This window comes from Oryx dammah, unplaced genomic scaffold (assembly GCF_014754425.2).
Source record: "Oryx dammah isolate SB20612 unplaced genomic scaffold, SCBI_Odam_1.1 HiC_scaffold_6, whole genome shotgun sequence".
In the NCBI taxonomy this organism is placed as follows: Eukaryota; Metazoa; Chordata; class Mammalia; order Artiodactyla; family Bovidae; genus Oryx; species Oryx dammah.
Window position 1 is genome coordinate 31,826,498 of NW_024070190.1, and position 23,761 is coordinate 31,850,258.

Here is a 23,761-nt window from a genome sequence, read left to right on the forward strand (position 1 = left end):
TCTGTCAGGCCTCGGGAGAGCATTGCATGTCACAGTCATGTTTTTCATCAGCCCGGAAACGCTTCTGCTGCATGCGTGAGTCATTTGCAAATAGCGAGCAGACTGTTCCCCTGTCTGTCGGATCCAGAGAATTGGAAACAATCTCTTGATTATAGCTTCTACCCCTCCGGGTGATGGGGTCCTTTGGGTTCTGGAGCCACATGAGACAGCTCGAGAGCAAGGCCACTGGTGGCAAAACCTGGGGACTGAGCCCCCCAACGGGACTTACTGAACCGGTGCCCTTTCAGGCTTGTACTGAGCACTGCCCTCATCTAGTTCTAGAATTCAAGATTTTCAAAGGTATTGTGAAGTCTAATAGGAGAACACCTTGGTTGAAATGTCTGAATTTTCACTTATAGCAAAACTGGTCAGAGACAAAGCAGCCACACCTCCTGATCTTGGTCTTTTTTCTAAAAAGCTTGCTCTGTCTCCAACCCTTTTCTGATTTTTTTCCCCCATTCTTAAAGCCTGTCAGAGATAGGATACCATGAGCCATGGCAGTGGGCTCGCCATTAACAGGGCTTGTTTCTATAATCCTCTTCTCGCTGCTTTATGTTTTGATGGTGGGAGGCAGATGCCATCAGGCCAGAGCGAGTTGCTAAGCGCATTTGTTTACAAAGTATACCCAGCATGTATACTTTACTTGCTCTTGGCCACCTTCGTAGTGAAATGGTTAAGGTGTTGTCCAAACTCTAGTTCTCTGTGGTTTGGTGTCTGGAGGGGAAGGGGATCAATCTGCGCATCTTCTGACTTGAACAGCTTCATCACTTGGGGAGACTGGACTTTGGTGTGTGCTGTGTGTGTGCCATTATGAACACAGACTGATTTTATAAAAAGTCAGTGTTTCCCCTTAATGCATCATTTTTAATGGTCCTGCCACTGAAAGATCCGGTATGGTTTTATTTGTAACACTTGGGGCTTTGTTAAGTCATGGGCATGCTGGTTTTTCCTCCAGAAAGAACATATAGCTTACGTCCTCCTGAGAGCAAGCCAGCTCAATGGGAAAACAGATTCTAGAACAGACCAGGTGGCCTTGGAGAGGATTCGCTTGCCAGTGAAAGGTGCCAGAGGTCGTGCTTCCCTGGGTGCTCCCTGGCTGGAGCGACATTGGTTGCTGATCTCCCTTCAAAGCTTTGCATGGCCTCCTTGGTACATCTGTATTTGCACAAGCCCCTTAGATTTAATATGAATCTTTGCCTGACCAAGCTTTGACACTGGGTCTAGGATGTTCCTCTGGCACCCTGACCTTTGTGTGTAAAGCGTGGGACAGTGTGTGTGGGGAATGCATGCCTGCTTCTTAACAGCTGCTTCTGTGCTCTTTTCAGCAACCCAAGGAGATCTGTGTGCTGGTCGGCTTCTGTGATGAGGTGAAGGAGATGCCCATGAAGACCCTGGTCCCTGCTGAGGTGGTCTCGGAGAACGTCATCCCCACCCTGGAGCTGGTGGAGCCCATCAAGGTACCTGGTGCCACTGGTTTATGATGCCCGGCCACTCCACGTGGTCGCGCCCGGCACAGCACACAGGCCTGTGGCTCCCTGCTCGGTTTCCAAGGTTACTTCAGTTTGAGACCATTAGTTTACAGCATTCCCCTAAACTCTTGCAGCACCCTCATTGTCCTGTGTTCTTTCCCAAGTTATACTCCCCGGTGCTCATGGGATCAAGTCTGTGTTTTTAACACACCATTCAAGGCCACTTTGCAGGCCTGGCTCCAGCCAGACCTTTCTGATGTGCGTTCTGTGGCCACTCCCACATCCTTCCCCACTCTGTAGCCAGGGTCCCAGCTCGATGTTCCCAGAACACTCCCGGGGTTAGTGCAGGAGCTTCTCTGGGTGTTGCTGCTTGTGTCGTTTTATTTCCTTAGCATCCTCCACTTGGTAAAGATCTCCTTCCTTCCATAATTGACTTCTGTTCAGCACTTCTTACGGGTGAGGTAGTGTTTTAGAGATTGAGGCCTACAATAGTTCGTCAACAGTGAACAGAATCATCCTTGTGTTCAAGGAGCACCCAGGCGTGTGTGCACACGGTGTGTCTCACCCCACGGCACGTGTGTGCACTTCTTGTTCTGGAACTTTCCATGTCAGTGTTGCTTGACCGTTAGTGGTCTTGTCTCCTCCTGCAAGCTTCTCAGCATACGCCCTGTGTGGACCACGCATGGGTTAGGTGTCTGACTGCCCTTCCCCCTCCTTGGTTACGCTGGCCACGTTTCAGGTGCTCAGTAGACACCCATGGCCAGTGGCTGCTGTACTGGATGGTACAGCTAGAGAAGGTTGTCTTAGAAAGTTCTGTTCAACACTGTTTTCTCAAAGATCGGCTCTATAAAAGCAATCTCAGGTGCTGAGACTTGAAAGTCAAGAGACGATCTCAGGTGGGTTTAAAAGTGTCTTCTAAATAGTGAAATAGTGGATCCTCTGTTCCTGCTACTGCATTCATCTCCCCAGAATGAATGCTGAATGATGAGGTGACTGGAGCCAAACAGATGTTGAATGGACAGCTCTGTAGGGTTGGGGGGCAGTTACTGCTTCTCTTCCTAGTTTTGGGCGGGAGGTGGAGCATGAGGGAAAGGGCCGGGTTTCCCACTGTACAGAAACAGCAGGGCCCGGGGCTCAGACACGAGGAGGAAGCCACACCCTGTTTGGAAAGCAGCAGAAAGTGGCTTCTGGGCGACGCTAGGCCGTCCTGGCCGCGGCCCCCTTTTAGAGGAGCAGGACCAGGGGGTGAGGCGAGGCTCTGGGTGGCAGTGTTCTTCTCTTCCCCTTTTAACAGAAGGACCCAGCCCTCGCAAAGGCTGACATTTACTGTGAGGTGTGCGAGTATGTGGTGAAGGAGGTGGTCAAGCTGATTGACAACAACAGGACCGAGGTACGTGGATCTGGGGGCGTGTGCCATGGCAGAGGGACAGCCTCTCCTGGCCCTGGAGCCAGAACGGCCTCGTGGGAGGGCCCGTGGGCTTGGCCCTGGCGGGTGAGGGACACCAGCCTGGAGGTCGGAACAGCCACTCCCCAGCAGGTCCCTCTGGGCTAGGGCTGGAGGCGGCACCTCCCTGCTCTGAGCCCTGACCTTCCGAGGAGAAAACAGCACTTTGCTTGTTGGCAGGTTTCCTGGTCCCATCAGCATTTTGAGTCTCTTCACCCCCATGTAGCCTCCCATCTTTTCAACTGAGCCTCTCTCGTGTTTCAGGAAGAAATAATTCACGCTTTGGACAAAGCGTGCTCGAAGCTGCCCACGTCCTTAGCTGAGCAGTGCCAGGAGGTGGTGGACACCTACGGCAGCGCCATCCTGTCGATCCTCCTGCAGGAGGCGAGCCCTGAGCTGGTGTGCAGCATGCTCCGCCTCTGCTCCAGCCCAGGGCGGCCGGCCGCCACGGGTGAGCCCCGGGGCGGGTGGGGCTGGCCAGCCCTCCTGGGTGAGGCGGGGCCTCGCCGGCACTGAGCCTGGGCTCTCTCGTGTAGTCCCGGTGATGCCGAGGAAGGACGGTGGCTTCTGCGAGGTGTGCAAGAAGCTCGTGGGCTACTTGGACCGCAACCTGGAGAAGAACAGCACCAAGGAGCAGATCCTGGCTGCCCTCGAGAAAGGCTGCAGCTTCCTGCCGGACCAGTACCGGAAGCAGGTACGCCTTGGGCTGCTTTCAGCCCAAATGTCAGCACCTGCTGGGGGAGTGTAGGAGCTGGGCGCTCATCGACTGTACCTCTGGGTGAAGTTTTGCCATTTCTGCCTCTGGCATGGAGTCCACTGAGGTTTTCTTAAAGGTGCTCTGTTGGCTCCAGTGGAGCCACTGGGAGGAAAATGAGCAGGTGTGGGTCGGTAGTTCACCTGGGCAAGGAGGCTGGCAGGGCCAGGAATTCTGGCAGAAGAGCCTGTAGAGTGCCCCTCATCTGCCCGTGCTCTGCTTGCACTCACCCAGACCCACTGCCGTTTCCCTAACAGTGTGACCAGTTTGTGACAGAGTATGAGCCGGTGCTGATAGAAATCCTGGTGGAGGTGATGGACCCTTCCTTCGTGTGCTTGGTAAGTCGTGTGCTAGGCTGGTAGTTTCCTGGACAGTGCCACCTGGCAGGGGAGTGCTGTGTGGACCCTGGAAGGGTTCCTCTCAGATCTGGGGCTGGAGGCAGAGTCTGGGGACAGTATGTGAGAACCAGGCTTCCAGGTCCCACCACTTTACCGAGCAACCTTGCCTTTTTGGGAAAGTGCTTATTAGAGCTCTGATTCTAGTTGTTTCTAGCAGCTGATCATCTCAGCTTTGAAAAGGATTAGTTGAGCAGACCTAATACTTTCTGCTCCTCTTGACCATAATAGAAGATTGGAGCCTGCCCAGCAGCCCACAAGCCGCTTTTGGGAACTGAGAAGTGTGTCTGGGGCCCGAGCTACTGGTGCCAGAACATGGAGTCGGCAGCCCTGTGCAACGTGAGTAACTGCTCTGTGGGCCTGCCTGCCAGGCCCGTGCCTGTGCTCTGGCGGAGTGTGTGACGCCAAGGAGAGGGAGGCTCTGCTCTAGCAGGCGCCTCGGTGCTCAGCTCTCTACTTTGTCTTCGGGGTTAGGATGGGGGCACAGTAAGGCTTACGTGCGGTCACCAGCAAAGGAGGGCTCCCTGTGCTCTCGTCTGTGAGGATTGATGGGTGGCGGGGGATGTTCTCCAGTGTTCTTTGCTTCTGCTTTCTTGCTTTTGCCTTCAGTTCCCTTGTGACAGGGTCGGGTTCATAGGAAGTCGGTCACCCAAGGGATTGCACAAGGCCTGTTGGATTCTTGCACAAGGCCTCGTGTCCCTTGGCTCCCTCTTGCCCTGACTGGAGCCTGGCCTCGTCTTCACCAGGGCCCGGCAGAGCTCTTCTCGAACCACCCTGGGCGCTGGCTCCCAGCTGGGCGGCCACTCCTGGGTGACCCGGGCTGCTTTCCTGGGTGGGGATGTGTGTCTCAACTTCTGTTACCTGGTGTTTCTTTGCGCAACTGTCTCTTCCTCGTGGGGATTCTTTCAGTGAGCCAGTGTTGGGGGCTCACTTGGACCATGGCAGGGAGCGTGTGAGGCCCCCCCACCTCAAGCCCCTTGCCCCAGTACCCTGCCCTGCAGCAGTCAGCGGTGGAGTGGGATCCGCTGCTCTCCTGTGTACCTGGGCCAATTCTGAGCTGGTGTGAGCGGCTGACTGTTGGCTGAGGAGTTTTGCCTTGAGGCCCTGTGTGCAATCAGAGGGAGGGGTCCTGGCCCTACCCGCAGGGGCGGTGTTCACTCACTACTCTGGACTCTTGCCTTATGAGTCTTAGAACACTACCACATACTATGCCTGGGTTTAAGGGAGATAATGACCTGGGTTTTCAGCATGTGGTGCCCTCCAGCTGATCTGGGCCAGGGTATCGGGTCCCCTTTCTGGGTGGAAGTTGGTCTTCTGAGTCTGTCCCTGCATGCGGTTATGCGGAGGAGAGGGGGCTCTGGCTGGGGGTAGTGAGCCGAAGCCTCCGGACAGAGGTGGTCCGTCCTCCTAGCTGGGCTTTGAGTGCTGAGGCCTCCGCCTACTCTAACAGAGAAGTAGAGTCACCATCCCCGTTTGCGTGCCTGCTGGGTGCTGAGGGGCTGCGGGTGGAGTGTGTCACCTGCAGACTAAACTGTCCCCTCTCTCCTGTCAGGCCGTCGAGCACTGCAAGCGTCACGTGTGGAACTAGAGGTACGTTCCATCCTGGAGAAGCTGCAGCGTCTTTTCCTGCTCGTGTGTCTGGGGGAACGAACACAGATCTGTTGACTTTGTTATAGAAATAGGACCCCTCTCCCTGAGTCCCTCTCTTCTGTCCCTCATTGTGGCATTGCTGTCAGTGGCATGCTGACGTCGCTGCTTCAGTGTCCCTTTCTCTCTGCTAGACAGATGCCGACAAAGCGTACACTGGAGGTCTTCTGAGTCTATCCCTGCGTGCGGTTATGTGGAGGAGAGGGGGCTCTGGCTGGGGGTGTGAGCCAGAGCCTCCGGACAGAGGTGGTCCGTCCTCCTAGCTGGGCTTTGGGTGCTGAGGCCTCTGCCTATTCTAACAAAGAAGTAGTCACCATCCCCGTTTGCGGGCCTGCTGACTGCAAAACCAGGGCGGTTTTATATGACAGATGACCGACTCCAAATAATGAGGCTTTTTAAACAGCGCGGGTCTCACCGTGATAGAGCTGGTGGGGCGGGGCTCACTACCCCTGGGTCAACCTTCAGTTCGGCTTTTTTGTCTTTGCTGATGGATATGTTGTTTGGAGTTCTGTGGTTCCGGGTGGGAGGGGAAAAAACCAGTTCACCTGAATGTACCCTGCTAGCTCTTTGTGGAGGTCCCGTGGGCCTGCTTGTGTGTGTGTGTGTGTGTGCCCCTGGTGCTGCCTTCTGCCTGCTCTTGTGTCCACCCTGCTCTGGGCAGGACAGCCCCTCCCCTCCGACCCCCATCTTGTAGATGTTCTTTTTGACTTATCAATAAATGTGGATGACAAGCTCCTAAGCCTCTGGCTTCCAGGTAGAAAAGGTCTGCTGGGTGTGCCTTCCCGGGGCCTCGGCTGCCGCCCTGCCTTCTCTCGTTTGGCTGCATCTTCGGTTCCACTTCCGGTTGCCAGGAGAGAGCAAGACATGCGGTTGCTATTAAATGAACTTAATGAGTTTTTGGTTTGTTTTGCACTAAAATTTCTGTGATTTAACAATAAAGTCTGTCAACCAGAGCCTGAGTGTGTGTGATACCTCAGCCAGAAGACTTTGCCTTCTGAAGGGCTCCTGAGGCTCTGAACCTGTAAGTGCCCAGCAGTCCTCAGGCCCCGTCTGGCCACAGGAATGAAGTCCCATCTCTGGTTCTCCGTGGCAGCCAGTGGTCAGGGAGTGCCCCCGAAGATGGGTCCAGCTCTGGCCTGTGCTCACCCCCACGGCCCCCCTGCCCCAGCCTAGCCCCGCGGGTAAGTTTACCAGAGGCAGAGCGACATGCTGGTTCCTTGTGAGTTGCTTTTCTTTTTAAAATTCAGACCATTCCAGAGACGTTCAGTGCGTACCAATTGAACAAAACCAAGGGTAAAATATTGAGGGAATAACTTAGTTTAAAAGGGGGATACACACGAACATTCTACATTCAGAACCCAAGGGAACATCAGTCATTTTCTCTTTATGAACCAGGAACGTTTGGGAAGCCAGTGAAATGGAGAGAGTGCTGTCTGCTGACATTGACTGTGTCCGTGTGGGGAGACAGAGAGGACTCCCTGCCCCCACCTGCATGTCCAGTCAGGGATGTGGCAGAAATGTGCTGGGACTGAACTGGAGTCCAAGAGTCAAGGCCGTGCAGGGCATGCCTGCGCTGGGCTCCTGTGCAGTGGGGCTAGGGTTGGGGGGACAGGGCTGGGGTGGGAGAGGGGAGAGGGCCGGCTTGGCCTCTTTCAGCTCAGCCTAGGCTGAGTTGGATCAGACTTCTGGGCTCTTGGTGACCCTCCTTACCTCATCCTTAGATGCTTACCATTTGTTTGGTTTTCTTAAAAAAATAACATTTTATGAAGGTAGAGATCAGATGCCGAATGAGCGTCTGGCAGAAGTGGAATCCGAGCAGCTGAGGCAGGCCCTGCTGCTGGGCCAGACCAAGGCTGTGTGCCCATAGCTGCCCCCGGAAGGGCCCATACCCTGGAGGTCCTGCCCCTGCTCTGGCCCTGGGAGGGGCTGGGCTGCTCATACCAGGTGGGCTCCCCACATCTAGTCACAGCTCCGTGATCTCCAGGGGGCTCTCCATGATCACGTCGCGAAGCTTGTGCAGGGGTGTGGATTTGGCGGACTCTGTGCGGGCGTTGCGCTCGAAGGCGCTGGCCTCAGCCGTCGTCAGCGTCTCCAGGGAGCGGCCCAGGCCCTTCTGGTCATCCTCGGGCAGGCTGTTGAGGTCAGTGGCCAGCAGCGTGCCCGTGCTCCCATGCATCACATGGATCCCGTCTGGCCCTCTGAGCTCGGTAGGTGGCTTGTGGCAGAAACGCAGGCTGCCCTGCCCAGGGCTGCGCTCCCCTGGCTCCTCTTCCAGCTCGGTCTGGATCAGCTGCAAGAGGCCGGGACCCCCACATGCTCAGGGCCTGCCCATGTGCAGGTCGATGGCCCCAGAGTCCTACCTGCTACGGGCTTGTTTTCTCCCTACCGCACACAGGGAACCCTGGGGCTTGTGTCACAGAAGCCTGCACAGCCTATGACCATGTTGCTCAAACTGGGTACAAAGGAGAACCATAGATGCGTCTGGTGCTACAGGTGTGTTTCTGCAGAGCATGGGGTTCCTATGAGAATCTGTAAGTTCCTGTATTCACTCTGAGGTCTATGAAGATCCTGTGGCTGCAGCTGTGGAACCTGGGCTTTTTACCGGGCTGGCCTCAAGCAGGATCAGCTCTCACTGTGGCAGGTGGGAAGTGTCCACAGTGGGACCTGGAGGGGACTGGTAAGGTCGAGCAGAGACAACGAATGGTGCTTCTGTCCTGTCTGGAGCGTTTCTGTTTTCACCTCTGGCAGTGGGGAATATTGGCCCAGCTGGAAATCTGAATTTTTTAGATAAAGTCTGACTGTTTAAAGTGATTGGCGTGGCACTGCAGTCAGTTTCTAAAATTGACATGATCTCTCAAGGATACCTTCTTGGGGTTTCTCAGATCTGAGAAACACTGCCTCAGCACCCACCCATCCCTGGGAAAGCCCACTGCAGAGTCCAGAGAGCAGAACCCAACTGTCTTGACTCCCTGCACCCCCACCCACTGCAGTCTTGGGTCCTAGCTGCATCTCAGAGACTCTGAGGAAGATGAAAGAGAGAGGGAGGGAGAGAGCACCCCCAGGGCTGGGGCACAGCACACAGCTCCCGGCCCACCCGCTACCTCGGAGATGGAGGAGTGACAGGAGGAGGCTTTTTGCACCATCCGCTGTGCAAAGAGCTTTTTGAGCCGCAGGTAATCCTCCAGGACCACCTTCAGCAGCGAGCCCTGGGGGAGGGAGAGGGTTAACCCCCACCAAGGCCCTCCCCTTCCTGCCCCACCCCCCACTCTCTCCCCTGACAGGTGGGGGTAATGGAAGGTGACTCTGGGCATCTGATCCTAGGGTAGAAGGTAGGAGCAGAGCCTGCTGACAGTGGCCAGCTGGACCCACGTCACCGGAGTCCTGGCCTTGAGGCCACTGGGGCTGAAGCAGCTCATCAGCCCAGGGCCGCTCTCTATTCTAGACCCCCAGAAGGCGGGTCTAGCTGAGGCCCTAGAGGTGGAGGAAGCTGTTTCCCAGGACCCTTCCCCGTCCCTGCATCCTCTGGAGTCCAAGCCCAGCCAGGGGTCTGGGTGCAGGAGGCTGCTAGGACGACTCACCTTGATGGGCCCCTCCCGAATGATCTGGCCCAGCTTGGCAATGTTATCGTACTCCTGGATGGCAGCCCGCAGGTACCGGTCATCGTCAGGCTTGACCGCTGCTGGTTCACGCCCAAAAGTTCCCTGGGGAGAGGAGGTGTTAGCTGGAGCAGAAGTAGAGGGCACGCACACGTGTACACACACGTGTACACACACGCGCATGTCCCACGTGGCCGTCCCCACCCGCTCTGGCCCAGGCTCACGTGGGTGCGGGTGGGGCTGTTCCACAGGTCAGCGACCTCACTCAGGTTCTCCGGCAGGTCGTCCTCGTGCTCAGCCTGGGCGGCCAGCTCCAGGTTCCGGCAGAAAGGATCCAGCCACACAGGGTTGGCCCTGCAGATGGAGTGGGGTTGGGGGAAGGCTGAGAAAGGAAGGCTGCAGTGGACGGACACTTTTGACGCCTTTGAGGGAAACGGGCCCCCACCGTTTCCTCGGCCATATCTGTCACAGGACTGGGGGTTGAGGGTGGTAAGAAATGCCCCTTGCCTGTGGCACCTGTGGGTGCATCCTCCCCTCGAAGATTCCACAAGAACCAGGACAACATCCCCATCTGGATCGGCTTTGGTGCGGAGGCCTCCTCTTGCACCCAGTACCCATGCCTCCCTGGAACTTATGGCCCAATCAGGTTGGGGAGCCCAAGTCAGGGTGGAGAGAGGGGTGTTTGGGCCAGCAGGGGGCACCCACACTCCAGGTTTCAGCCAGTCCATGATGCCCTCAGGGCCTGAGAGGCAGTAGGGACTTTACCCTAGTTTGGTCCAGGGTGGGGATGGGGTTTCCCTAAAGTGCACCCAGCAGGGTTCAGGGACCCCACTCACCCATCGAAGGAATACTTGTTGGTGTTGGGCATGTCCATGATGTCAATGAAGCCACGATTCCCTGTAGGAGAAGGGTTGGGGTGTGGGGTAGAGGGATACACCCTGCTGGGGCTGGGGAGCTGGGCCTGAGCCAGCCTTGTGAGGCCCGGGCGGTCACTCTAGGCCCTCAGGGGCCCCTCCCATCTCCCTACCCATCACAGCCCTCTCTTACCTGCAGAGCCAGCCACGATGGCTTTGAGCTTCCTCTTGTGTCTAGAAAGAAGCAGAGGGGCTGGTGAAGGAAGCTGGGGCTGGACTGGCACCTTAGGGCCTAATGGCCCTGCCTGACTCTGTGAGTCTGCAGTCAGCCTGTCTCAGGGCCGGGCAGTAGGGGTCACTCACACGGTCCTGTAGTACCAGTTCATGAGGATGAAGAGCATGGCAGCCAGGAAGAGGAGAATGGCCAGGACAATGATCGCCATCTAGGGGAGCAGGGCCAGGCCTGAGTGGGTGAGAGCGCCCAGGGCAGCACGGGGACTGTGGGGGTGAGTGTCACCTGGGGTACCTGCAGGGCGGACATGTCATCGGGCAGGCGGACAGAGATGGCGGGCTGCACGTCCAGGACGTTGTAGTTCCGGAACAGATTCCTTAGTTGCTCCTTGTTTTCGTCAATCATCTGGATCACCCTGGGCAAGGGGGCAGAGGCATCAGTCATTCCTCAAGAGCTCGTCCCACTCAGGCCAGTCTGCCCCCAAATTCACCCCCCACCAAGCCTTGTGAGATTCAGGCCCACCCAGCTCGGATAACTTGTATTTTACAGCTTCACCATCCCTTCACATAAGATCCTGTTTGATCCTCACAATTGCTGTAATAGTCCCATTTCATGCATGGGAAGAGTAAGGCTCAGGGGGTGGATCTCTGTTCACACACCTTCTCTCTACCTGCCCTGCCCACCCCTGCATGAGAGCCTCCTGTACAGCAGGCATGATGGTGTTACCCTGCTCCCCAACTGCAGGGTCGGGGCAGGCTGACAGACTCAACTCCAGGGCAGGGGGCAGACAGACGGCTGAGCACAGATGCACACCCACCGGTCCACGTCCAGGATGCGGTTGGTGTCGCGGTTCACCACGTGGATGAGCAGCTCTGTCTGTGCAAAGTTCACCCGACCCTTCTTGTCCACGTGGAACTGGGTGAGAAGGGCATCATGGGAGGCGTGGCAGGAGCAAGGCATGGGAGGGGCAGGCCTCTTCCAGCAGCCCCTCCTGCCCTGCCCAAACCCCAGCACTACTGAATGCTCACCAAGGGTCAAGCTCGAGGCTGACCACTGAACTGCACTGGGCCAGACACTATTATTAGCCCCATTTTATAGAGGGGGAAACAGGCCCACAGAGCTGGAAGGACCATGCTCAGGCAGCTAAGAAATGACTAATCCCTTTCATACACCCCAATCTCTCTGCACTGCTCTGTCCCTGTCCTGGCCCCCCTTCTTGCTCCACTGCCCCTAGACCCAGAGCAGGTTCCTCAGGGTACCTGCACGTCATCAGTGTTGACGATAGCACCGGTGATGTTGGAGAGCAGGCGGATGAACTCCTCCTCAAAGCCACGCACACGGTCGGGGATCTCGTTAATGACAATCTTGACCCTCTGGTCGTCCCTCAGGATGTAGATGCCGATGACAGCTGTGTCATTGTGGCCCGCCAAGTCCCGGGCCACGATGTCCACCACAAAGTAACCGGGGCTGTAGGCCATGAAGAGGTCGAAGGTGCGCAGGATGCCATCCACGCTCCCTGCAGGAAGAGCCCATGGCTGGTGCACTTTCTCTAGAGAATTCTGTTTTATTTAAACATGTGGCATACTAAAAACACAACTTGGGCTGCACTGGCCCAAGGATGACAAACTGGACCCTGCCATCCCACACTGGGAGGCTGCGGAGCACTTCTGAGCACCCCCATGTCTGTTTCTCACACATAACACATGCGCCTTGGAATTTCACAACCACAGAAGAGAGATGACTGACGGTGGTACGGCACAGTCTTCTCTTACAAATCTGGATTCAAAGACTTAGATCTAGGTTCATCGTCTGCCACTTTGTAGCTTTGTGACCTGTAGCAAGCTGTTTATTAGTTTAAGAGCAGTGGGAACTCGGAGGACAAAGCGATGTTTTCTGGTGGTGTGGCTGGAGGTGGCAGCATGTGAACTAGACTAGAGAGTGGTGAGGGGAGCATTCTGAAGGTGGAGATGAAGGTCAGGATGGTGTTCCAGAAAGTGAACACAAAGGGATCCAAGGCCCAGGGAGGATGGTGTGAAGCAGGCTAAAGGAATGGTGAGTACTTCAGCCTGAGTGGGAGCCGTGCCCTTAAGGGTAAAAAGGGCTATGGAACCAGAAAGTGGGATTAGAAGGAGGAGCTGATGAGCCTAGAAAGCCAGGTCAAAGAACCTGAATTGATTGCTGTGGGCAGCAAAGTGCAGGGAAGGGGCTGGAGCTGGAGGTTTGATTGGGACACCCACTGGGATACCTTCTAGAACCTAACCCAGAGATGCTCAGCTCTCCACACAGGCAGATGCACAAGCAACCATGCATACTTGTAGGCTGAAGTGTGCTTTTTGAATTCTGGTTCCCCAGTTCCTACCTAGTACAATGCCTGATGCAGGGAAGGTTGAGGTGCACAAATGGAAAGATAGGAGGATATATGGAAAGGAGAACGGGGAGATGGATGGGGCAGACGAATGAATGAAGGTGAATGAATGGATGCATGGGTGGATGGATGAGGAGGTGGGAAGAAGAGAAGAAAGTGGGTGGGTAGATACAGAGATGGATAGGTGGATGGTTGGATGGGTAAACAGAAGGACTGATGTGGCTGACTGGCCACCTATACCCTGTGGTACCCCCATAGACCCTATTTCGTCCAGACCTACAGGCCATGAAGTGGCTAGAGCCCCTACCCATTGTGAAGACCTGGCCCACGTCCTCAGAGTCATTGGCCAGGGCCTGGAAGTAGTGGATGGCCAGGATGCTATAGAAGACAAGGCTGTTGTTGCCAATGTCTGCGTCCAGGGCGAGCACCTGGATCAGCTCTGAGCCCACTTTGGCGTCAGTGGCCACTCCTGCAGGAATAGGCAGACGAGTGTAAGCAGCAGGGGAGAGGCCACCCCACACCCTGGGCCCAGGCTCTGGCCCCTGCACCTGCGGTGTATTCAGCCTTGGTGAATCGTGGCGGCTGATCGTTGATGTCCTCCAGTACAACACGCACTTCCTGCAGGGTGAGGTCAATGACCAGGTCAAGGGCTGGGGAGGGCCTGCGGGGAGGTGTCCAGCTGCGATTGCTTGAGGCCTTGACGATGAAGGAGAAGACGGCTTCGCGCTCCCTGTCCAGGTCCTTCAGCACCAGCAGACGCCCGTCGGGCTGCAGCTGGAAGTTCTTCTCTTCGTTGCCGGCTGAAGGGAACCATGACACAGCATGAGGGGCTGGAAGGGGGCACCTGTGGGTCATCTCCAGCCCCAGTGTCGGGAGGCACCACCCTGCCAGGCCCCACCTGCGATGAAGTAGTACACGATGGCGTTGGAGCCCTCGTCTGCATCCACAGCGCCTGTCACGTTGCCCACAAGAGTGCCACGTGGTGAGTGCTCAGGCACCGTCAGCAACTGGTACTGGGGGCTGCCTTTCTGCAGGAGGAGAGGGAGGTCATGGGAGGCCAAGGGAAGGCCTGAACCTCTGGTCCTGCTAGAGGGCACTGGGCAGTGCCTTCCTGGGTGCTGAGGGAATTTCCTGCCCAGGCCTACAGAAACTGCTGTAACCTTAAGGGAGCAAGCGTTGGGCTGGAGAGACCCTTGCTCTGCCCTGACCGAGTGTCACCCACGACTTCCTCCAGGAGGGCAGGGCTGGCTGGGCACATTCTCCAAGGCTTCCTAGGACCTGATGGATGTTTGAACAAGGGGGCTTGCATGTGCACACATACACACACTCACACACATACATACATGCAGTCTCCAGGAAACATCACACCCTGTGTGCACACAAGATGAGAAAACCACCAAGTTAGAGAGTCTGAGTCAGCCCCAGCTCACTAGAGCAGAACTGATTTTCAGGCTCCTTTTGTGAGCGTGTATGCAGACATGGGAACGTCAGCTCCAGGAGTCAGGCATTTTGACTGCTGGGTAGTGCCTTGGCATAGCAGCTGCTCAGACAGTATCTGTTCTGTGAAGTGCCGGGCAGTTTCCACATGTAGCCACGTGTGTCTACGGCAGTGTGCAGTGTGTGGTGTGACCAGCGCAGGGGAGGGGTAGGCTCACTGGCGGCCTCACGAAGAGGGGTTCATTGTCGTCGATGTCCTCCAGAGCCACCTGCAGCGGCTGCATGGTCTCATAGGGCACCGGCTGGCCCAAGTCACTGGCCACCAGGATGAGCTGGGGGAGGAGAAGTTCCGTCAGAGCGGACAAAGGGCCCCAGGCAGGCGTCCTCGTTGGACAGGTCACTACCCTCGCAGACATTCTAGGTGGGGACGTAGTGGTCCTGCGCCCGTAAGAAAGTCTTTCTCGGCCGGCCCCGCCCCCGGCACTGGGCCCCACCCCTCGTGCTAGGCCCCGCCCCCTTACGCTGTACACTGCCTGCTTCTCCCGGTCCAGGCGCTGCGCGGTCTGGATGAGGCCGCTGATTGGGTCGATGGTGAAGTACTCCCAGTCCCGGTTCCCTGTCGTCTTCAGGAAGCTGTAGCGCACGGCCCCGTTGAGGCCCTCGTCCTTGTCCGTGGCGTAGACCTCGTACACGTTGGAACGTAGTGGGATCTCCTGCAGGAGGCACAGAAGGAGGCATCCGGAGAGAATCCCAGCTCCCAGAGCAGAAGGTCCTTGCCACCTTTCAGCATTCCTAGGAAATGCCTGTCTGCTTGGCTGGACTCTCCCGGAGTCTGAGCACCTGCTAGAATGTTCCTTCACCCCCAACCCCAGCCAAGGCACTGCCCACAGACAGTCCAGCCTTGGATCCACCATGTTCCAGACTCTTGGGGTGACCGCCGTTTCAGGGCTATCCCATCCCTCCACCCCACTGCATGCTGAGGTTTAGAAGACCCTCAGAGCCACCCTCTGTTTCTGGCCCTACCTCCCCAATCACAGGAGCTCTAGGTATCCCCAGAGAACACATCCACCCAATGGGGTCCCTGAAAATAGAGAGGGCATGCAGGGAGGGTGATTTGGTGGCTAGAGATTGGACATTTGGGTGCAAGTCTGTTACTAATTCACTCTGTGACCTGGACATGCCACTTCTCTTCTCCGACCCTCAGGCTCCCAAGTCCCTTAAGTCTGAGCTATCAAAAAACCTAACAGACATCAACATTGGCCCATGAAAAGGTTGCCAAGGGCACAAGAAAAAGAACAAGTTTTTGGCTTTCAGTTAAAAAAGCATCAGCTCAGCATGATTTCACTGTTTATCTCCTTGATCATGACAATCAGAAACTCCAACTGGCAGTTACCTCTAATAGATTGAAAGTGGGATGACAGAGGTAATTACTTAACAAATGCTGGTTGTTCGAGAAACATGAATCTTTCAAATATGGACCCCTTGAAGGAGAAAAAAACAACAACTTAGTAAAAGGGGCCCTTTGGTGTGGAAAAGAACTATGCTCAGTCACTCAGTTGTGTCCGGCTCTTTGTGAGTCCATGAACTGTAGCCCACCAGGCTTCTCTGTCCATGGGATTTTCTAGGCAAGAATACTGGAGCAGGTTGCCATTTCCTTCTCCAGGGGATCTTCCGCACCCAGGGACTGAACCTGGGTCTCCTGCATTGCAGGCGGATTCTTTACCATCTGAGCCACCAGGGAAGTTACAAAGAACCAGATTATTATTAATTTATACACTGCCTCATTCTGTAAAGAAGATTTGAGGTAGTGGACAAGGATGTATAAACTACAATAAAAGTGAATGGGTTAAAAAAAATCAGAGTAGAGGAAAAAATGATTGGCAGGAAGATGGAAACAGGGATGGGAGGGAAGGCGTGTCCACTAACATGTACATCAATCAAGGTGGGCTGACCACTCTGAGTTCTCTAGTGAACAAAGAAAAGAGGGCCACTGTATCACTGCAGTAGACACAGGTTAAAAAAACCAAATCACAAGGTAAAAGTGTAGTGTTTCCTAGAGCTCAGCCCTGGGAGAAATTCATCGTGTGGGACCTCAAATGAAACAGAGTGACAGCAAGGACTTAACACTAACATTCCAAGATGTGGAGAGATGCTGAGCCCACTGGCTCATTTTCATCTGGGGAGAAAAGAACAAGTGGGGGACACCCCAAGTATTCTTTCAAGGAGCCTTTTGAGCTTTGGTGCTGAGAGGAAGGAGGGGAAGGGCAGGAGTCGTTCCCTGTCTTTACAAGACATTTGAGAACAAGGCATGAAAGAAGAATTGGAAACAGACGCTCAGCCACTTCCCCTTGTTTCTTATTTTGATGATCATCCTCAGGTCCCAGGCTGTCTCCAACACTGGTATCAGCAGGAACAACAGACAGACAGACGGGGCTGCGTGTTTATTTTGAGACAAGTATGGGGGAAGTGACTTGTGGGGAGACTGTCCTTGGCAGACATTTAGGAGCGAGAGATGGGACACCTACTATTATTAGTCCCACTTTGCAGACGAAAAAAAATAAAGACTCAGAGTCTTGCTCAAGGTCATCTGGCTGGTAAGTGAGAGAGTCAGATGTGGATCCAAGAGCTTTGGCTGGCACAGCCCTTCTTACTAACCACTGTTCAGCACTGCCCTGTGTGGCACTGAGCCGGCTGGCTCCCTACTCTGGCCTCAGTTTCCCTGCATTCGCAGTGGGGGCCCCTTCAGCCTCAGGCTGCAGAATGACTGCAAAATATAGAAATAGGCTGGATCTGGGAAGGGGCTGCAGGTGGCAGGAGGCCCTGGGGACAGCAGTACCTCTCTGATGTGGAGGACAGTGCCATTGGGTGGGCGCACAAAGGTGGGGCGGTTGTCATTGACGTCGATGACCTCCACCAGGAGCACAGTGGTGCCCCAGAGCGGGGGCTGCCCGCCGTCTGTGGCCACTACGGTCAGGCTGAACCTCTCGTAGGATTGCAGTGGCCGCTTTGTGGTCACCAGGCCCGAGTCCATGTCCACGTGGAAGGCCTCTGGCAGGTGGGGTAGGAGAGCAGGGCATGGGTCTGGCTGAGATACCCTTCCCATCCCTCCTCCACCTCCCACCTTCTGCCTGGCCCGGGGCTGCAGCCCCTAAAGCACCCTGGGAGCGGGGAGCAGGCTACATACCCATGCCGGGGCCCTCAAGTGAGTAGGCCAGCTCTGCATTGGAGCCCTCATCCTGGTCGGTGGCCATCATGGTGATGACAGAGGTGCCTGCTGGCTCATTCTCGTACACGCTCGTGCTGAACTGGAGCTTGGAGAACTGTGGCCGGCAGTCATTGACGTCTAGCACCTGGATCACCACCTGGAGGGGGGTTGTGGTCAAAGGTCAGGAGCGTAGTGGGGCCTGCTTCAGGTGACCCGGTCACACAAGAGTAAGCTGGGGTGGATAGTGCCCACTGTTTAGTCTGACCTCAAAATATGTCCTGAACCCCTTGAGCCTTGGTTTTCTTACGTGTACATTGGGGACAAGAAGATCTTACCTCTCAGGGCTTGAGAGGCTCGTCTGTGATGGTGCATGCACAGTGCCTGGCCTGAATAAATGCTCAGCAGCTGGCACTGTGGTTAACAGGTGGTCTGGAGTCTGAGTCCTGCAGCAGGGACCCCTCCCCGCCGATCTTCTTCTCTGTCCTTCGTCCCTTCCCACAGTGGCCCCATACATCCGCCTCTGATCTCTGGACCCTAATGCGGGACTGTGACGCCTACACTCCTGAGGGCCCCTCTTGACTGGTGTTTGTGTCTGGCCTGGGACTTGGCTCTGTCCGCTGACCCCACAGCCCAGGGCAGGTCCTCTAGCTACACCAGGAGGCCTTTTTTTTCCCCCTGGCTGCTGTGGCCCTGCCTGATTGCACCTGTATCAGAGCTCTTCACAGCCTTGACACCAAGAACCTCTTTCAGTGCACAGAGCACTTTTCTACCTCCCATCTCCTTGTCCCGGCGCCCCTCTGGGAGGGAGGCCTCCCCACGGCTGTCCCTGCCGCTCCTTTCCTGCATTGCTGACAGCAGAGTCTCAGAGAGGTTACATGCAGTGTGCTGCTAGCTAGACTCCTGACTACAGATACGTGTTCTCCCCACCACAGCACCTGCCTATGTGACAGGCAAGAACGACGGGATGTGTGAGTGCTCCCAGCCCTGCCCCCTACCTGCTAAGGAGAATTTTCCTTTGCCAACCCAGCTTCTTACCTTCCGACCCTTTAGGAGATTTTTCTTTGGATGTTTAGGTTACTATTGAGAAGCGGAAGAACTGAATACAGAAAGACAGGACTGGAAAGGCCAGAAAGAACAGAGAGAAAGAAAAGAAAGCAGAGTCTTGAGGAGAAGGACTCTGGATCGAAATGGGGACAGAGCAAAGGTGGGATGCTGGCCTCCCCAGAGCAACTGTGTGGACGCTAGACCTGGACTGGGAATGGGGTTATGAATTCGATCCCTCATTCATGTTCTCTGAGACATTAAATAAATATAAATGCTTTATAATTATGTTTGGTTGCTGGACTGTGTTTCTTTCAATGGGACACCATGGAGACACTGGGCCATGTAGAGCCCTAGGCTTTACTTGGTTTACACCCAGGTATGTTTGGGCTTCCCTGATGGCTCAGATGGTAAAGAATTTGCCTGCCATGCAGGAGACATGGGTTTGATCCCTGGTTTAGGAAGATCCCCTGGAGGAGGAAATGGCAACCCACTCCAGTATTGTTGCCTAGAGAATCCCATAGGTAGAGGAGCCTGGCGGGCCTCAGTCCATGGGACCACAGAGCTGGAAATGACTAAGCAACTAACTCTTACTTGCATGTATGTTTAGCTGCCTTAGTAGGGCTCTGACACCAGTAGTCTCTCCTGCAGAGGCCCCGTCTCCCTAAGCCACAGCCACTGTGAACCCCGGCGAAGCTCCTGCGTCTCCCTCCTGCCACCACAGCTCTCAGGGGCCAAGGTTTTGCCTGCTGCCTCCACAACCACACCCTTAGTGTCCACAACAAGGTCCCTCACCTGCACCGAATTTTCTCGACGGTTGCTGGCCACGTCCCCAGGGTTGTCTTTGGCCAAGGCAGTCAGGATATAGTGGTCCTTCTTCTCCCGGTCCAGAGGGGACAGCACGTAGATGTCACCCTAGGAGGGGGAGGGTGGAGTCAGGTCCTTCATCAGTTCGGCAGATATTTATTGAGCATCTGTAAGTGCCGACACTGTTCCAGGCTCTGGAGATACAGCACTGAAGAGACACTAGCCCCGGCCCGCGGAGCTCTTGTTCTAGTGGCTCTCCTTGCCTTCACTACTCCAGAGTCTACCTGGAGGTGGGGTAAACAGCCCAGGCTGGAGCTCACTACCTGGCCAGGTACCTAGTAATGCCCCACAAGTATTTACAGTCATAGCGCCAGGCTGGGAGTATGTCTTATCGTTCACACCGAGAGGAGGGAGAGAAACCCGGGTGAAAGGGCAGAGCGCAGGGGGATGTGGGCAGGCAGCGGGAGGGAAGTCCAGCTTCAGCCTCACAAGTGGGGAAGGCTCTGCCTGACCAGCCAGCCCCAGGCCATAGGGCTCTCTCCCTCCCTCCTTGTACTGAAATGGCACATTTGAACCAATTTGCCGACATTCAAAATCTTGAGCTTCTGCATTCCCACAAGTCTGAGACTCATGGGAACACGAGGGCTGTGTGGTGGGCACTTCTTCCCTCTCCCAGCACTAAGAATAGGGCCATGTATACAGTAGGTTCTCAGCTACTGTGCCCACTGTCTACAGAGCTTCCTATGCCTCTCTTGGGCAGTTTCAAAAAGTAGTCTCATGGACTTGAATCAAGTCTTCTAGTCTGGTGGAGACAAATCTCAGATTCTGTCCCACAAGGGGCAACTTCCAAAAGACTGCCCACTTCCTTCCAGGTCTGCTGGGACAGAAAGGCTGCAGTCTAAGGATGTCTGGGACTCTGAGAACAGTGCTTGCCAATTTGACTGGAAGACCTCTAAGGCTACAGATGTCCAGGTGGCAGGACCCAGAAACAGAGGGCTGACTGCAATACTTTTGGTGGCTTCTCAGCCTATGACCCTGGGCCCTTCCCACTTCCCATTCCCCAAACCCAGGCCCTCCATTGCCCACTTACTGTGGTGGGGCTGATGGCAAACTTGCCCTCACCATCCACAAGGCTGTACTCAATGAGGGCGAAGTTGCCTGAGTCAGCATCAGTAGCAGTGACCGTCAGGATGACTGTGCTCACAGGAACATCCTCAAAGACAGCTTCCTGGAGCCCAGTGGGCAGAGAGAAAGCATGGGCCGTGATTAATCTAGAGTCTCTGCCCTTGCCCAAGAAACTCACTGATGCAGACAACACAGAGCATCAAGCTACTCAAGGATGGTCATCCCCACAGCACTTGAGGGCCAGCAGGTGGGAGTGGAAGGTGCCCAAAGGTCCCACAGAATGGGCATGGGTCCCAGACCCAGTGTCTGGCCACCCACCTGGTAGGACAGCTGGTCAAAGATGGGGTTGTTGTCATTGATGTCCACAATCTCCAGGTAGACAGGGATCTCAGCTGCCCGGGGTGGGGACCCATTGTCTGAGGCCCTCACGGTGAAGTTGAGCCAGTGCACTTCCTCATAGTCCACGGTCTCGTTGGCAATGACCTTCCCTAAGACACAGAGACTCTCGCTGCCATCCTGGCCACCCCTCACTCGTGGAAGCTCTCTGAAGTGGGAAGAGAAGGATCTGGGGCTCTGAGGATGAGCATGGTCCACTGAGGGAGAAGGGTAGCTAGGCATCACTGCCCAGCGGCTGGCCAGAGGGCCGAGAATAACTGGTGTCTAGCTCTTCTCCTCACTGGAAGGGCGAGAGAGCTTTTCACAAGGCAGAAAGGGACTTCCCTGATGGTCCAGTGGTTAAGAAATCGCCTGCCTATGCAGGGGATATGGATTCAATCCCTGCCAAAGACAGGGGATATGGGTCTGCTAAGATTCCACGTGCTGTGGAGCAGCTGAGCCTTGCACCACAACTACTGAGGCATACTTCGAGCCTGTGCTCTAAAGAAAGCCAAGGCAATGAGAAGCCTTAGCACTGCAACTAGAGAAAGTCCATGCACACCAACCAGGACGTAGTGCAGTCAGAAAAAGAAAAAGAGGGAATAGTTTAAAAAAAGTGTGTGGGGCGGGATGTACAAAAACAAGTAGAGGACCTCCTCTGGGACACTTGTCTCTTGGTCTACTTGTCCCCCGAGTGATACTAATTGTGGAGCTAGAGTGGTAGAGAGGGTGAGGGACTATTCCAGGTTTCCAGCAGATGCTGAAGGGGGCTTCCATTCTAAGTGAGAGCGAGGCACCCCATCCATGCTTCTAGGTCAGGCATGTGGGAGCGACTAGAATGTTAGCCATATCGGACCTGGCCCCGCCCACTGAGGGGTCATGGTGGGACCTCAACTGGAGGGTGAGAAGTGATCCTGGCCCCTCTGGGAGGCTAAGCAGGCACAGACAGGTATTCCCCAGCCTTCCTCTGGCAGACCTTCCCACCTACCTGCTGAGGAGTCTTCCAGCTGGACATAGCCCGGGGGCATCACGTTCAGCAGGGTGTAGGTGATCAGCCCATTGAGACCCTTGTCGGGATCCACAGCTGCCACAGCGATGAGTGTGGTCCCTGGGGTGGCCCCCTCCAGGATCCGCTCTGTGTAGTAGGTGATCCCGAAGGGCTTGAACTGGGGTGTGTTGTCATTGACGTCCAGGATGTTGACCGTCAGCTTGGCTGGAGTGGAGGCAGCAGGTGAGAGTGGCATGAGAGGGCCTCGGTGTGGCTGGGCCAGGGCTTCCTAAGTCTCAGCCGAGCCCAGAGAGGATGGCAGCATCTTACAGACCTCCCGGGGCTCCCTGAAGCTCAGCCCTAGCCTCGGGCGGTGGTCTGTGCCCCTGGACTCTGGTCAGGCCGCTCACTGTTCCATAGGGAGAGGGGCTTGGGTTCTGCCAACTGACTGGTAACCTTGGTGGAAGCCCTGGCCATCACTGTTGCTGTTTCCTAACTTGTCCCAGGAGACAGAACTCGGATGGTCTGTAAGATCCTTTTCCATGATTCGACCTTTTGTTTCCCTCTGAATTGTTCCCTTTGCATAACCAGCCTGGGCCCTTTGCTCTCTGAGCCTGGGACAAGTAGCAGACAACTAGGTCCACCCTTCCTGAAAACTAGGGCTTCTGGGCTATAAAGATAAGCAGCCAGTATCTGCCAAGCCCCAGCCAGTATCTCCTCCACTCCAGCTGTCTCTGCCTCATGGCAGAGGCCACGCCATCCATAAATCCCCCTCCACGCTCCCTGCTTGGCAAGATTCAGGGCCTCTAGCAGCCCCTCCTGGCTCATGCCGCAGGCAGGACAGCCTGTGCCCAGCCACAGAAGGCAGCCTGCATGCCCTTCTCTTCTCTGCTGTGGTGTCTGTGGCTTCAAGTCACCTTGCCTTTCTCTTTGCTGCTTCTCGCCTGACCATGTGGCTTCTTAGCAGATCGGAAGTTCCTGTCTCACATCCCAGCTATACCCTGGTTACCAGTTCTGACAATGGGATTTCGACCTAAGTCTCCATCAACCTATCCTTTTCTCAGTCCCCTTCCAGTGTCTACCATGCCTCCTTCCCACTCTGAGGCTTAGAGTTCAAGATTACACACAGCTCTGGGCTTCTGGATCCGCCACTGCTGAGCTGTGCCTAACAGCAGGGACACAGGGCCACCCCCAGCCTCGTGGTAGCTGCCACCTTCCCCAGCCGCCACCCCTCCTCATGCAGCCTGACTACTGGCAGCCCCTGTAGCCGGTGTGCTGCTCCCTCCCAGGACCAGGCCTGCCTCTCTATGGGACCATGTGGGAGAGGCCTTACCATTTGGCACACTCACGGAGCGCTCTGGTAGGTCGCTGGCATTGTCAATCACAGAGAGAGTGACCTCATAGGTGGCAACCAGCTCCCGGTTCAGAGGGGATTTCACCATTACAGACCCTGTAGACCAGCCAAGTCAGGTTCAGCCCCAGGGGAACCCCTTAAAATCTAGGCATTCCAGGGGTGCTCCTGGCCAACCCTCCCAACCCCCACCATGGGCAGTGGGCCCCAGTGGATCTGGAACTTGCTGGTCTCCTCTGGCTGGATGAGACCATAGCCACCTGCAAGCTGGGGCACAGCACTCTGCCCCTCACTCAGTGCTCGCCAGCCCGGCAGTTATCTAACCTCTCTGCACGCCTGTGTTCTCATTTGTGAAATGAGGACAATTACTGTACCTACCGCAGAGGGCTATTTGGAAGATTATAACAATTAAATGAATTTAATATATTTGTAAAGGGCTTAGAACAGGGCTTGGCATATAGAAAGTGCTATGTAATTGCTCGTTTAAAAAAATGCTTGTTGGAATTTCCTGGTGGTCCAGTGGTTAGCACTCCATGTGTTCACTGCCGAGGGCCTGGGTTTGATCCCTGGTTTGGGAACTAAGAGCCCACAAGCCACAATGCATGGCCAAAAAAAAAAAAAAAAGCACCCTGTATTC

At 55.4% G+C, this 23,761-nt stretch overlaps 2 protein-coding genes across 7 annotated transcripts in view; one reads left to right on the top strand and one right to left on the bottom strand.

The window, feature by feature from the left end:
* The window catches only part of LOC120865328 (prosaposin), a 33,031-nt gene extending 26,330 nt beyond the window's left edge, over positions 1 to 6,701 (top strand). For 3 of the 5 annotated variants that reach the window (XM_040242530.1, XM_040242528.1, XM_040242529.1), the window contains 7 exons: positions 1,365 to 1,496; positions 2,803 to 2,898; positions 3,217 to 3,403; positions 3,489 to 3,646; positions 3,964 to 4,044; positions 4,333 to 4,440; positions 5,654 to 6,701. In XM_040242530.1, coding sequence (XP_040098464.1) covers positions 1,365 to 1,496; positions 2,803 to 2,898; positions 3,217 to 3,403; positions 3,489 to 3,646; positions 3,964 to 4,044; positions 4,333 to 4,440; positions 5,654 to 5,689 — 798 coding nt within the window. In that variant the 3' untranslated portion in view covers positions 5,690 to 6,701. The remainder of the gene's footprint in view (positions 1 to 1,364; positions 1,497 to 2,802; positions 2,899 to 3,216; positions 3,404 to 3,488; positions 3,647 to 3,963; positions 4,045 to 4,332; positions 4,441 to 5,653) is intronic. The other 2 variants (XM_040242532.1, XM_040242531.1) reach the window with 1 other exon arrangement.
* Positions 6,702 to 6,961: 260 nt separating this feature from the next.
* Positions 6,962 to 23,761, bottom strand: part of CDH23 (cadherin related 23) — a 393,840-nt gene continuing 377,040 nt past the window's right edge. For both annotated transcript variants that reach the window (XM_040242525.1, XM_040242526.1), the window contains 22 exons: positions 23,107 to 23,223; positions 21,774 to 21,998; positions 20,729 to 20,898; positions 20,376 to 20,513; positions 19,274 to 19,393; positions 17,417 to 17,594; positions 17,069 to 17,280; positions 14,754 to 14,945; positions 14,451 to 14,564; positions 13,694 to 13,823; positions 13,344 to 13,595; positions 13,103 to 13,264; positions 11,690 to 11,946; positions 11,248 to 11,345; positions 10,725 to 10,845; positions 10,562 to 10,641; positions 10,392 to 10,432; positions 10,181 to 10,241; positions 9,569 to 9,698; positions 9,327 to 9,449; positions 8,850 to 8,954; positions 6,962 to 8,038 (listed from right to left, as the gene is read on the bottom strand). In XM_040242525.1, coding sequence (XP_040098459.1) covers positions 7,712 to 8,038; positions 8,850 to 8,954; positions 9,327 to 9,449; positions 9,569 to 9,698; positions 10,181 to 10,241; positions 10,392 to 10,432; positions 10,562 to 10,641; positions 10,725 to 10,845; positions 11,248 to 11,345; positions 11,690 to 11,946; positions 13,103 to 13,264; positions 13,344 to 13,595; positions 13,694 to 13,823; positions 14,451 to 14,564; positions 14,754 to 14,945; positions 17,069 to 17,280; positions 17,417 to 17,594; positions 19,274 to 19,393; positions 20,376 to 20,513; positions 20,729 to 20,898; positions 21,774 to 21,998; positions 23,107 to 23,223 — 3,353 coding nt within the window. In that variant the 3' untranslated portion in view covers positions 6,962 to 7,711. The remainder of the gene's footprint in view (positions 8,039 to 8,849; positions 8,955 to 9,326; positions 9,450 to 9,568; positions 9,699 to 10,180; positions 10,242 to 10,391; positions 10,433 to 10,561; positions 10,642 to 10,724; positions 10,846 to 11,247; positions 11,346 to 11,689; positions 11,947 to 13,102; positions 13,265 to 13,343; positions 13,596 to 13,693; positions 13,824 to 14,450; positions 14,565 to 14,753; positions 14,946 to 17,068; positions 17,281 to 17,416; positions 17,595 to 19,273; positions 19,394 to 20,375; positions 20,514 to 20,728; positions 20,899 to 21,773; positions 21,999 to 23,106; positions 23,224 to 23,761) is intronic.